The sequence below is a fragment of the Chrysoperla carnea genome, chromosome 4, assembly GCF_905475395.1.
Source record: "Chrysoperla carnea chromosome 4, inChrCarn1.1, whole genome shotgun sequence".
Lineage (NCBI taxonomy): Eukaryota > Metazoa > Arthropoda > Insecta > Neuroptera > Chrysopidae > Chrysoperla > Chrysoperla carnea.
In genome coordinates, this window is record NC_058340.1 from 58,680,123 (window position 1) to 58,694,738 (window position 14,616).

Here is a 14,616-nt window from a genome sequence, read left to right on the forward strand (position 1 = left end):
GGCTGTAGAAAGGGCATCTCTAGAAAGCAATTAAACTTTCTGTGGCATCTTAGGTGGTTCTGCATATAACAAAAATAGAATGTGGTTTCCAAGAAAATGGCATGTGCGAAAAAGTGCAATTATGAGTATGTTGCGAAAATAACAGTCTGTTGATATGGAGAGATCGGTATGGACAATTGATACGAACAGTGCAGAACGAAGAGTTGTTGTTGAATTATTAAAAATATATTAGTGGTGAATATATTTGTAAAATCAATATTGGAAATTGATTATATGAATATACCTTTGTTAAACAGTAGTTAAACATACTAAAGTTTTCAAAAAATCCACGCTACAATGGAGAAACGTTACAATGGGATGCCGGTAAAAATTTTTCAATTCCTAACGTAATCGTTGATATAATCATGTAAATTTTTGTTTCTAATTCAAGTGTATTAACGTTATAATGTTCGACGTTATAATGTAGGTAAGTCTAACTAACTATACCTTCCGTATAATAAGGTGTTGTTACTTCACCGTAACATTTCTTATCATCTTACTCAAATTCATAATGCTATAGACATTACAGTAAAATTATAATGCTCTAAGCTGATGGACAATTCTTGATTGTAAATAGAATTTCGTGTGTTGTTATATATTTAAATAAACTATCAGAGTTTGTAAGGCAATAATAATCGACGAAGAGTGAATGAAAGTTGAGAAAAAATAATCGTCATGTCAAATAAACGTTCTACTTTATAAAATACACACGACGGTATTTTAATAATTTTAATCAATTGTTTTATAAAAAAAGCATACTTTGCATCCCCTAAGGGGATAAAGATTTGTAATATAGTTCTCTTGAACTCATAAAGTTTGAAAGTAATTTTTCTCATTACTGTATGAGAATATATCATAATTCAATAATAATCTTGAAATATATATATAAAATACGGTTAAAAAAAATTGAATATATGACAAGAAACATCTTCTTCCATTCCAACTTCCATTGAAAATACCCGTCAATGTCGAGAATTCTTATATGAAACCATTTTAAATTCAAACTGTCTTGTACACCAAGTTCTAGTCAAGATTGTCGAGAGTCTACTGTATGTTTCTATGGTGATCACTTTTACATTACCTTGTATTTGTTGATTTGTAAAATAAATAAACATACATATACTAAACAAAATGTCGATTATCATAACATATCAAATAAAATCTATAATTTTTATTATTGTTTTTATGATATGAATTCTGTTGTTGTTACTAATTGAATATAACATAGAGTTACCTATTTATGTTTATATTAATTATTATTATTATTATAAAAAAATAACTCTAAACCTGTAGTAAGGTATCGAATACCACACTTATAACTGGTATTAATTAATGGTATATGGTTAACAAACTTAAAGTAAAAAAGATGCCATTTTATTCACAGGTCGTTATGCATTTGTTGGGTGCAGACCAGAGCTAGCGTCGAAGATATTGAATTAAGCAACTTCAAAGTAAAAGATAATGAAATTGGATTGGGTTGAGTAGACTTTATTTTGAAATAAAATCAGAACGGTATAAGATATCAGAGAATCATTTTTTTGATTTTTTCATGAAATAATTAATTTGGTAAAACGAAGACAAACCTAATTATTGCGTTAGTAGTCATAAAAATTAACGATTTGTTGTGTTTGAAGGTGTAATTCATTCTATGATCCCATGCATCAAATTTAAAAAGTCAATAGTCTTTATAAAAACTCATTTTGATATCTCATACCGTTTTGTTTTTAAGCCAAATTTATACTTCTGACCCAATCAACCTTTGTAAAAAATAATTTCTTTCTACAATGAATTTCAAACAATTACATAAATGATGAAACTTTAAAAAATTTAAGCCCAAGATGTAACACAATGTGAAAAACTAAATAAAATTTAAAAAGTATATTGATTGAATAAAAAGGAAAAATATGAAAATTACATTTACATACCATATCTACTATCTGGATCATCTTCTATCGCAGTGACAACCCTTTTGTGGCCCGGATATACATTCATAAATCGTTCACTGCATTCGTTTTTCAGGAGCACGGACCGAGTGGTCGGCACCGCGCCGCAAATCATCACCTATAAAATCACAAAGAAATTGTACAATTATATTCATTCTATGTTTATTTAACTAATACATTATTTATTATATATATTATATATAATATATTTTTTAAGTTAGGTTCATGTCTTGAATGAGCATTGAAGTCTCCATATAATATTATATCCTTTAAAATTGACATTTTTCAAATTTATATCTGAATTATTTTGAATAAGCATACGTATACCGCAATTCAATACTTCCTATGTCCTAATAGCTACAGATTTTAGTATTCCATAATTGTTACTGTAATCGATTACAACTATCCTACTCCTATTAACTACGAATTCCAATTAATCATAATATGCACTTCAGATGTCAGAACATTTATGAATCATTTGTAGGGGACTCATACCTGAATTTCCTTGAAACATTTTTATCATGATTTCGTGATAATATTTCTTTTCCTGTTTTTAAGTATTGATCTTTTACAAATGATTTTTGAAAAAAATATTTCATACATTTGTAAATTTTCCATTTGCGTCATAATAGTTTGAAATATTTTTTTTTGACATTTTTTCGAAAAATATAATTTTAGCGTGTACATTATAAATGAAATTCTTAGAATGAATTATGTATAAATGTCTTATTTAAATGAAAAAAAATAATTTAATGTAATCGCCACACATCCTCTGTATTTAGGGTAAAACTAATATAATTGAAAGTTGGTCAATATTTTCGATGAGGATCAAGTGTTTAACTTTAACACAATTGAATAAAAACACCAATATTTTGGTGTTTATACTCTAATCAGAACATCACTCGGGATTGAAAAAAAATTTACAAAAATTTAATTTTCCTATCTTTATTAAGAATTATGAACATTAATTACGCAGTAGAGAAGTTGCATGTTTCTTTATTTAATTTTTTCGAAAAATTAATAAGAAAAGTTTTTTTTTTAAATTGATTTTTCATGTTATTTTATAATGGAAATGGCTTTTCTAAACTATAAATTCAAACGGCAGTGACGTCAAAATCTCGCTTTCGTAAATAACACAGTTAAATTTTACAGATATGTACCCAGCTGTTTACAATGAACTGACAGTTAATGCCATAGAATATTACACACAGAAAACGCCATGGCCCAAAATTTTCGAAATGATGAATGAGAGAGAAGACTGCCAGTTAGTTCCTATGTGTCCTTGTCTAACCTGTATATCATTGGCTAGATATTGCATCATATGATTAAGACATATGACTATGACAATGACACATAGGAACTAACTGGCAATCTTCTCTCTCATTTACTATATCGCATCCACTTACAAGATAGCATAATTCTCGCATTATCTATGTAAAATATTTTATGGTTAATGCCGATATGACATCACATAAGGGCTTGCTTGTCTTTTAGGTCACATAATATACAGTTTAAAAATTACGACTTTCAATTTTAATATAATAAAACAATAATGTGTTTTTATGACTCAAAATCACAATATTTAAGTATATTTCTACATCAATTTTAATTTTTATCAAATTTCATAACTTATTTTTCACTTACGCAAGTATCCTATCGGATGTGTATGGAGGTAACAATCATTTTGATTTCAAAATCTAATATTTTTTCTTTTAATTTCATTAAATAAACAAATAAAGACCATATGACATTGTACCTAATATATTAATATTATTTTTGATGGTACCATAATAATATAATGATAATAATGAATACAGTAAATATAATCCATCCAACAACAAAAAATAAGTAATAATGAAATAAAAATGTGCTAATTAAAAATTATTTGTGATACAAGCGTGCTACAGTATTCACACAAGCCTAGCGTACATAAAAAAATTTAAGGTGTCCAATATTTTTTAGTTAATATTAACTTTACTTATTTAATTGCATCTAGATTTATGTTAAGGTTCCGGATAAACACAAAAGAGGTTTGTTTACAGTTACTTTTCAATATTTTGGTTTTTACTTCTTTATACTTAGAATTTACTCACTGTAGATCATTTTCAACAGAAATACCGATTGAAGCTTTTTAATACTAAAACTACCTAGCATTTTCAGCTGTTGATTTCAGCATTTCAAGTAACGAAAAGAGTGAACAAAGTTATAAATAAATACAATGCAATGACAAATATAATAATAATAATGGGGTTTAACTTCCGTTTTTCAGACAAATAGAGGCCACCCACATCGGCTAACTTAGCAACTTAGGTCTAAGTAAACAAACGGTTAAAGTCAGTTAGACCACTCGACCACTTAGACTCTCAATGACAAATACATTCACACAATTCAACGTAAAAGCGGTTTTGTCCAAAAAGAAAGACGCATATTTTAATAACATTAAAAGTAATATTTTATAATGTATAATAATTTTAAACTATATATTTGGATCTAATGCACGAATTTGTAGAATCTTGTTCCTACATAAGTATGAAATGCTTAATTAAAATACGATAATAATATAAAATTAGTACAAAAGTACTTAACAAGCGTTACTTAGGTTTACAAAGCAAAGTTGTCTCAATCGAATGTTCGTACATTCGATAGCAATAGAGACATTAAATTTTGAACCAATAAATTGCTGATTTTTAAACAGTCAGTGTTTTCCTCGAAACTGGCTATAAATTATGTCGTTTCGACAAAATCAAGGATTACTTTATCGTTGAATTTTAAAACGGAAGTTAACTTCTACTATTAAAATAATAAAAATTGATCAGGTTATAAACTGCCCGTTTTTTTTCATCCTATAAATATTTTATGAATATTTAAAAAAAAAAAAGACAACCTTCAAGAGTTTAAGGTAGTACCAGCATGAAATCACTTTTCGACAGATTTGGCCGAATTTTTTTTCTCGGGTTTATAATAGCTTTATTTATGAATTCCTAAAATTTCATAATTTTTGACCGTTTAGATCGCGAGATATTTAAAGACAAAGTTCGCGATTTTGAGGGTCATGTCCCATTTAAAGCATGTAAAATGTCCGGTCTCTCCAACTATTTTTTATGATATTATTATATATTGAAGAAAAAGTAGAAAAAAATGTTCATACAATACAATTCTAAAAAAAAAATTTAGAAATTAATTTTCACTTTCGAGATATTAATTTTGACGTAAATTAATCGAAATTGGGACGTTGGCATAATTATTTCCCATTTTAAACGGTCAAAATTTCTGAAACTTTGGGAATTAATACTAAGCATTATTAAATTCTTAAATTTAATTTTTCGTTAAATTCTGTCGAAAAAAAAATTGTACCATTGCTTTAACATAGAAACTGCAAATACCATGCTGGAACATCGTTAAATATCGAAACTCCACCGAAACATTTAAAAGTATCATTTTTTTAGCGAATTGAATAAAATTTAGTACCAACAAGAGTCAAAAATTATCGAAGAATTGAAAAAACAATAATATTAGATTTTTTCAATCTCTGAGTTAATTTGCTTAGCTTACGCAGCTCCTGTGCTACAAATTTTTTCTTCTTCTGAAAATCAAAATATTGTTTTTTAATATCAAATATTAAAATTACTCAGTTTTTTTTTTTTGACAAATATTTGTATAATGATAAGTTTTTAATCAAAAACAACAATTAATTGTTACGATTGATTAAATTTCGACCAATTTTTAATACAACTTAATTGATTTTAATAAGAATAATACATGTCATAAATTATAAAAATAATAAGTATCGTCGCCACACGCCAATTCATAATAAAATGATAAGAATAAGTGAATAATGATGTCATTTAACATTTAAATTGGCGGCAGACCCCACCTTAAAGACTTACTTTTTTCCAAATATTTGATAAAATTCTGGGAAATATTAATTATAGTTGGAACATGTCATTATGTACATGATCGAGATAAAATTTTTTGATAAAATGCATTTTCGAAAATAATGTATGAAACATTTTTTTTCTCATAATAAGTAATGCACAGTAAATTAAAGACGAGGATGGTTATCAAGATAAACTTTGACATGCCCACAGAATCACTTATTACCAAATATGAAAGATTAAAATGCATAATAAGTTATTATCTACATAATTTTTAACGAAACAAACCTATTATGTCTTTTGAAGTTAATTAAATTTTCCAAACAGTTTTATGGCGTTCTGAGAGCGTGTTTAAAAAATAAGAGTAAATTATAGCTGTATAGTTTTAGTGAAGTTTCTGTTAATCAGAGGAATCTAATCGAAAAGGTTTCAATTCTGAATTATAACAATATTAAAATTTGTAAAATGAATCTGTTGCCATCTAACACACATATTATTAATCCCTACAAAAGTATGGTACCGACAATATTGTTAAATATTCACCTCAAGTTAAAAAATTACGTGAAGAAAATGAATATTTAAATATGGTTATGGTTAGCTGATAGAATTACCCAGAAAATTTGGAAAATGGAAGATCAAATTAACACCAAGATAAATGTTTATTTCATAAATATCAAAAAGTGTATGCTTTAACTAAAAACACAAAACAAACTTTGTATAAAAGTTGTAACTGACGCATTTTCGTTTTTATCGACTTTCTAGCAACAAAATGAGCTAAAATATATTACTTTTTACGACAAGTACTTTTTTTCATGTCATTATAAGCAAAAATCAATCAAATCTCTTTTTTTTGTAAGAGCTTTATAGTGTTATGTGTTAAAATTTGAGGTTAAAAGTACTTGCCATGAAGATAGCTAGAAAGTCTAATAAAAAACGATAATTATGCAGAATTACGTCAGCTTTTCAAAAAAGATACTTTTTGTTTTATTTTAGAAAAACGGATTTTTCAATGTTTATTTGTTATATTCGAAATTTTTCTGGCAATTCATGATACAGGATCATTTAAATGATTGTTTGACATCGTATCAACTACCGATAATCAAATTTTCATCTTCTTTAAATAATTTTTTAGTTTGAAACCTGTATAAATACACTTTTCAGGAAAAAAAAAATCAATAGATTATTATATCGATAAGCAAGTGAGAGTAATTTATTCTTTTGAATACTCCAGTTTGAACGGATTCATGGTTTTGAAGATCAAGCACTATTATAGTATATTTTTCTGATTGGAATAATTTGAATTGTTTAAAACAATAGATTAATTTTTATTTATTCATACCGTTTTTTTGTTTAAAATATTTGCTATCCATGCATAAGAGTTGAGTTTAGTTTGGTATAGTAAGTAAAATGCAGAAGTCAGTATATAAGTAGTAGGTAGCAAGTAATATTGAACATTTATTCAAAACAAAATACCTCGTTATGGTTGATTTTAAATTTTACAACAAATGTTTATGAAGTCATTGACATAATACCACTGACTGCATCTATATATACCGTATTATATCAATTATATTTTTGCATAAACAATAAATATACTTACGCGTTCAAATGGTGTTTTTTTTACAATTAAATACAATGAGTTTGTACATGTCGGAGGCAGAAGAAAAATGTATAAGCAAATATAGAGCACGTATGAGCACGTATTGAGTAAGAAAAAGACGATCTACTAAAACGGATCAGTCTAGACATTATTAACAGTGAATTTGCTTTGACTACTAGGAGGTTGCCGGTTCGAATCCAGGCAGCGGCAGTGTGTTCCAAAAAAAAGTTAATGGGGACGATAATTTGATCACACTGTCATCGTTTGGATAAGAACGAAGTGACCGACTTCACCAACATCATAAAAATTAATTGTATATTCGGATGTAGTTTAAGAAATAAATAAAGATAAAAAAATAATGATGTGAGTGGCCTCTGTTATGGATTTGGTGCAGTCCGCCATCAAATTAGCAACGACTAACATAAGAGTAATTACTATTAGCTAATTCATACTGATGATAACTACTTGGTAGTCGAAATACGTATTTATAAAATAATAAAAACCTGATCTAGGAAATCGAAATTTATGACACCAAAGGTTTATCTTCTATGCAAAAAGTGAGAGGTTGGTGGAATAATCTATCAGTAACAGTAGTAATAGTTAAGGATGTATGAGCATGGTAGTGGGGGCACAAATTTAAAAATAGATATTTTCAATTTTGATGATAAATTTATATTATTACTGGACGATATAAGACGAAAAGTAAGAATAAAATTTTTCGATATCTGGCTTAATTTTCAAAATATCCAAAATTGAAAATTTTGTTTAATTATTTAGCTTTCGATATTTCGAAAACCAAGACACATATCGAAAAATTTTATTCTTATTTTTCGTCTACATTCATGAAGTTATAACAAAATTCATCATCAAAGTTGAAAATAAGATAAAAATAATTTCAACCCTTAATCTACCCTGCTCTTACATCCCTTATATGGATGGTGACACTTAGTTTTTTTCTTTTCTAATTCATTGCTAATATGTTTACTTTCTATTAAAAGTTTTTTTTAAATTTGTTTTCATTCATTCCAAATGAAAATTATCAAAAACTTCCAAAATATGTCGTTTTTTGAGATTCCTCCATAAGAGCCAATGTATTTTATATCGATTTTTAATGAATTTTTTCTTAAAAATTTGCACGGATACCTAAGCTGAAATTTTAACCACATATTTTTTGAGTAAAAGACTACCTACAAACAAATTTTGAGCCTTTAAATCAAACATTGTTGTCATGCTCATACATCCTTAAGTTATATATTTCTACATTCAACATTTTAAGAGCATACTTACTTTTGCTATTTATGGTTAGTAATAATACTATTTATTGCATTCCGGTACTACATGACTAATGATAGTAAATATTATTGTAAGTATGCTATAGTAGTACTGTAGATTTGTTTACGTGATAATTAAATATGACACACGTGTTCGATTTTATTTATATTATATAAACGATTCGATTATATTAGGTATTATACAACAATAAGATTATAGAAAAACTATTATTATAAACCTTCAAAAGATCTCTATACTTGTGTATCTAAATTTTTTATTTTTTAATATTATTTTGATAGATTTATGATATCAATGTTTATGTGAAATTAATCTCAATAAATACAGTGTGGTGTATATAAAAGTAAGTAGATGAATATTTGTTAGTGGAAAATAATTGAAATGTACCAATTGGAATATGCCGTGATTTAACTGAGATGTCATAACGTGATACGAATTTATATTTCGATCTAATTGACTACATTTATGTCGATAGCTTTTTGATTTATTCTAATTTCACAAATTTTATTTTAACTGAAAAGTAAATAATTTGTGGGATTTTTTGAAACCACTTGGTAATAAAATTTAATTTCTGAAATGCGAGTGGTGATAATTAACTTCAGGAAGGTGTGTTCACGATTGTAACTTTTTCTAATCGAACTTTTATTATTATTAGATAGACTTTTACCTATTTTTTGTTTTAAGATTTTGAGAGTTTTGCTGTTGTATTAAATAAACCAAAGTTGATATTCTCGTGAAGTTTAGTCTTAATTTTAATTTTCAGGCAAGGATTGGCAAGTGAAAATATCCCGTTTAATGAAAATAATGAAATATTCCGATGAACGTATGTGAATAAACTTTTTTCCACTTAATATAGGTTGTTATCTTTAATATTTTAGTAAAAATAACATCTTAATAACCAAAATTTTGGATAAAATTTAGACATATTTCCAGACTTTGATCTTGAACAATATTAATGATATTTTTTCTGATCATCTATGCCATATGGTTTAAGGACTATTGGCGTAGACCATTGCCTTCAAATATCATCAAAGAAAAAAGTCAACCGACGTTTAAATCGTAGATATAGACGATTAATTACCGTTTGCTAAACGATTAATTTTCCATTTTTGTTAACCTGAAGTTTAACACCCAATATCAAAAAAAGGTAGTTAAAATAATATATGACAAACATCGTATTGAGTTTAACAAATTAAAACATACTAAATAAATTGACATATATTCCAAATTTTACTTTGAAATAAATAAACACATGTGGGTCATTTTATTAAAATATAAATATTTGCAAAAGTAATCCGATTGTATGCTTTTAAGCAGCTTAGTTGACCTAAAAATATTTTATCTTATTGAGAACATTAGAGTTTTATGTATAACTGAAATTGAATAAATGAGTGTATTTTGACAGCTCTATATTAACAAAAATAAATAAATAATTTAATCAAATAAAGTATTTAACAATAATTAACCCAATAATAATCATACAAGTAACATTTGTTAAAGGAAAATTAATCTATTTTTGTACAGGGTTTTTAACAAAAAAATGTTACCACGTAAAGGGGAGACATTTTGTGGAAAAATATGTTACCAGCTAAATGCGAGAAATACATTGTACAAATATGTTACTGTTTAAGTGGGTAAAACGTGTATTTTAAGAAAGAATACAGAGTATGGTGGTTGAAGAGACATAACTATATTAACATAATTTTAAACAATTCATTGTACACTGTATATTGTATGAAAAACAGTAAAGTGGTACAGTATAGATAAAAATTATAGAATTATTTTACTACAACCTTAGATACTCTTACCGTGCATATAATTTAAAAGTTTTTTTACAATATTTAAGAGAGACAAAATAACAAATTTTCTATTTTTTTGTCAAATTTTAATGTATCAATTTCAACATCATCTTAACATGAAAACTTTTCAAACTAAAATCAAAAACTCCTCATTTGAATCAAGCATCTCGCAGGAAGTACTCACGAAAAATTTTTCCCACAAATGTATTAAATGTATTTTGATGATGTATTGATTTTGATTTATGGAAGGTCAGTAAGGAAACGAAATCGATGCTATACTTAATCTTAGCAATTGTCAATTTTTTATAATTAGGAACAAGGTAAGTTGATTTTTTTTTTTTAATTGAAAAAGTAGAAAGGGTCATGAAAAGGTAAACAGTAAATTAATAAATTAAGTAAAAACATATCTTTGTTTTTAAAAATATTTTCAATAGGTGATAATTAATCTAAAACGTCAAGTCTGTACATTTACGCAATTCTAGATACAACTGCAGTATAATTACGAAATAAATATTTTCAACACAAAATTATTAACAAAATTATTTTTTAATTAGCTCATACAAAACATGATCATAATTTCATTCCAATACTTAGTAGCTAGGTTAGTATTACATTTAATAAATTTTCTTTAAACTAATATAAATATAAATAATTATTAAAATCAAGTAAATTCTCATTAATTATTATTTTTCAATATTTTGTTATTCACTAAGTGCAGAACCAAAATAAGTACTCTCGCAGAAATAAACTACTAGCTTTCGCACACGCTTCGTCGTATGAGGTAGATATACCAATGGGGTATGGGATTCGTAAGCATTTTTTCCAATTTTTATAAACTTAATTATAGGTACAAAGGGAGAAAACAAGTCAATAAAATATTTTTATCAAGTACAATATTCTAAACATTAAGAAGTATTACATAAAATTACTGTAATTTTCCCGGGATATGTTTCAATAAATGATTTGTTCTGCACCCAACGAATAGAACCATTTTAAAATCAAAATGTTGAAAAATATTATTTTTTGTAAATTTACTTACGTGACTTACCATCAGGAGGAACACTATCTTCGCTTCGACGGTAAGCTGTGGTAACCTGAAACAAATGAAAATTCAATTAAGAAATGATTATTGATTTTCTCTATTCAATTACACAATGAAGTGAGTAGTCTAAATTGGAGGTACTCAAAATGGGTCTCACTTTCTGTTTTAATTAGTACAAATTAATATCGCCAGTCGCCGGGGCTATAACTTCCAGTTATCTGATAAATTCTAAGTACATTGACATCTGGTAGTCTAAATTGAAACTACTCAAAACAGGCCTAAATCTAAGTCCTTTTTAACTATTATGAATTATTATCGCCAGTTGATTGCAACTACCAGTTATTAATGAACGTAACCCTGAGCTCAGCGATTTGATGAAATAATTTTGAGGTTGATAACACGTTTATTTAAAATTTTTGGATTTATGTTTAACCACTAAACTTTCAATCTGGCATGGGTTTTTCTTGACTCACCTTGCCTCAACATTCGTTTTCCCACAATTAGTATTCAGTTAAAAACTTTTTCTGGAGAAACATTCTCTTCTCCATCAACCTGGGTTCATTTCACTTTTTTAATTTGAAATCATTTAGAATTTCTTGTGTTAATTTTCGCTATTAATCTCAATATTACTTTCGTGAGTTATTTACATTCAATAAAATTCAAATTCATTAATTTTTATCATTAAAAATGTTATTTAATAATTAATTACGAAGTACAAGTTTAGAGCTGAGTTCATGTAAACTTTACACGTGTTTGCTGCTTGAATCCATAGGCTAGCCCATATGGTTTGATTTCCCTTTAATTAATTTATTTTTTCTCGAACTTCCCCGTCAAATCATCTAAACTTTCTTCTTTTTCTTTGTGTAATTTATGCCGAAAGGATTTAAGAACTTCATTTCATTCAAATACAGCCCGTAATCACTCCTATATATAACCAAACAATGGATAATTTCGTTAATAGAGACGTTATAATAAAAATTAAATGATTTTCTAGTGTGATGAATTTATCTTTCAAATTAAAGATGACACAGACACACCTATATATGGAATGCTTTAATCAGTTTAATTTTATTACCCATATAAATAAATTCAACAATAGTGTAACAAAGTGCTTGATTAAATCTTTTGTTTACTTTTTACTTTTGTCTTATCTTCTTCTGCATCCGTAATTATCTATACATAGGTAGTTTATGTTTTATGATTAACTTGAAATCAATCAATAATGTTTATTGTTTGAAATATACGCTGTGTATTTATCAGAGGTGCAAATTACATTAAAATTTATTAGATAAAATATTAAGTTATTTCCTAACATAATCAGCTTCAGACGTAATATTTAACTAACAAATACATCACGGTCAAAATTAATAATTACCTATTAGAAAAAGCTTTTGAGGAAACAAGCTTTTGTTAACCCTCGAACCAAAAAAGGAATGTTATAAGTTTGAGCGTTATGTGTGTGTGTGTCTGTCTGTCTGTCTGTGTCGTCTTTGCGTCTAAACGAATGGCCGGAATTTAATTTTTTTCTTTCTATTGCAAGGTAATTTAATGGAGAGTGTTCTTAGCCATGTTTCAAGTGCGAGTTTAGGGTTCGGTACTGAAAAATGATCCTAAAAATTAGTTCAGTTTGGAGAGGAAACTAAAACTTTTTTCAGCTTGCCATGAATTTTTAGAATATGAAAAACATTTTACAACTTCAATTTGTATTTTTTACCAAAATTTGTGTTTTTTCATTCAAAAAAATGAGTTATGAGTTATCAGAAGTTAAACATAATAGCGATAATTTAAAGGAAATACAAGGAAAATTTATGTTATGTCAAATTAAATATCCTCAATGAATTCAATTGTGGATAATGTACCCACATATTGAGTTGACTACTAAATCAAAAGTATGTCTTTTTTAAACTAATATAACACTTAATTCATAAAGTATAGAGTTAAAGTAGCTATAATTTTTAATTCTTTAAATAATAAAATAAGTAATTGACTTCTAAAATTAATACTTTTTTCAGAATTACCAATGCACTGGTATGCAAACAGTATCATGCATGAAAAAACGAAAAAAAAAATCAAATTAAACCTAAAATTACCAACGCAGGGAGATGCAAATAGTATCGAGAGAGCATACCATCAAACTAATATTTATAATTAATTATAATAGTTATTTATACGAAAGGAACATAGTTCCTGACGGGTATCCCAGGACAACTCTCGCTTTTTTTTCTTAAAAGAAATCTCATTTCAAGCGTAAAATGCGTCTTGGAGAGAGACGTTAAAATCACGTTTACAAAAACACGAACGTTTAATGCAGATGTCCACATGCTACTGATCATTTTACATATGTTACATTTACATTATACACTTTTGTTTATGTAAACGTGCTTTAACAAAACACTCATTAAATTAAATTATATTAAATTCAACCGTATTTATTGCCATTATTCTTGGGCTATCTAAGAATTATATTTACACAAAATTTTTAACTTGTAAATCGTTCCAAGAAAATGTAAGCTGATTTTATTCCAAAGTTTCACTTCATCACTAATTTTACACTTAAATTTAATTAATTTAAAGAAATAAATAAACAATTAAAACATACCAATAATTAAAATAAATCATTTTCTTCAATAAAAAAAAAATTATAAAAAATAAATATTAAAGAAAAAAAACTAAATAACACACTTTATAAAAAAAAAAATCACAAAATTTTTAAAATGACTAGAATCAATAAATAATTTTATATAAAAAAAAACACTTAATATATAAACAAAATATTAAAATATGAATTATTTATAATATTTTTTTTATTAATAATTATTTTGATTTTAATAATAATAATATAAATAGTAGAAGTAGTACTAATATAATAATTATTGTTGTTATGACTAGAGAGGACGACATTTTTACTGTACAGCATCACCGTGTACACTGTGACCTACAGTTTGTTGTAAAATTCTTTTATTTAATATAAAATAATAATAATAATAATATGAAGGACGTCATCCTCAACTTCTCAATGATCACAGAG

At 26.6% G+C, this 14,616-nt stretch overlaps 1 protein-coding gene across 1 annotated transcript in view; it reads right to left on the bottom strand.

The window, feature by feature from the left end:
• The window catches only part of LOC123297867, a 32,567-nt gene extending 18,369 nt beyond the window's left edge, over positions 1-14,198 (bottom strand). Inside the window, exons 1-3 of the mRNA XM_044879676.1 lie at positions 14,188-14,198; positions 11,595-11,640; positions 1,965-2,100 (exon numbers count right to left, since the gene is read on the bottom strand). Coding sequence (XP_044735611.1) covers positions 1,965-2,100; positions 11,595-11,597 — 139 coding nt within the window. The 5' untranslated portion in view covers positions 11,598-11,640; positions 14,188-14,198. The remainder of the gene's footprint in view (positions 1-1,964; positions 2,101-11,594; positions 11,641-14,187) is intronic.
• Between the last annotated feature and the right edge of the window lie 418 nt (positions 14,199-14,616).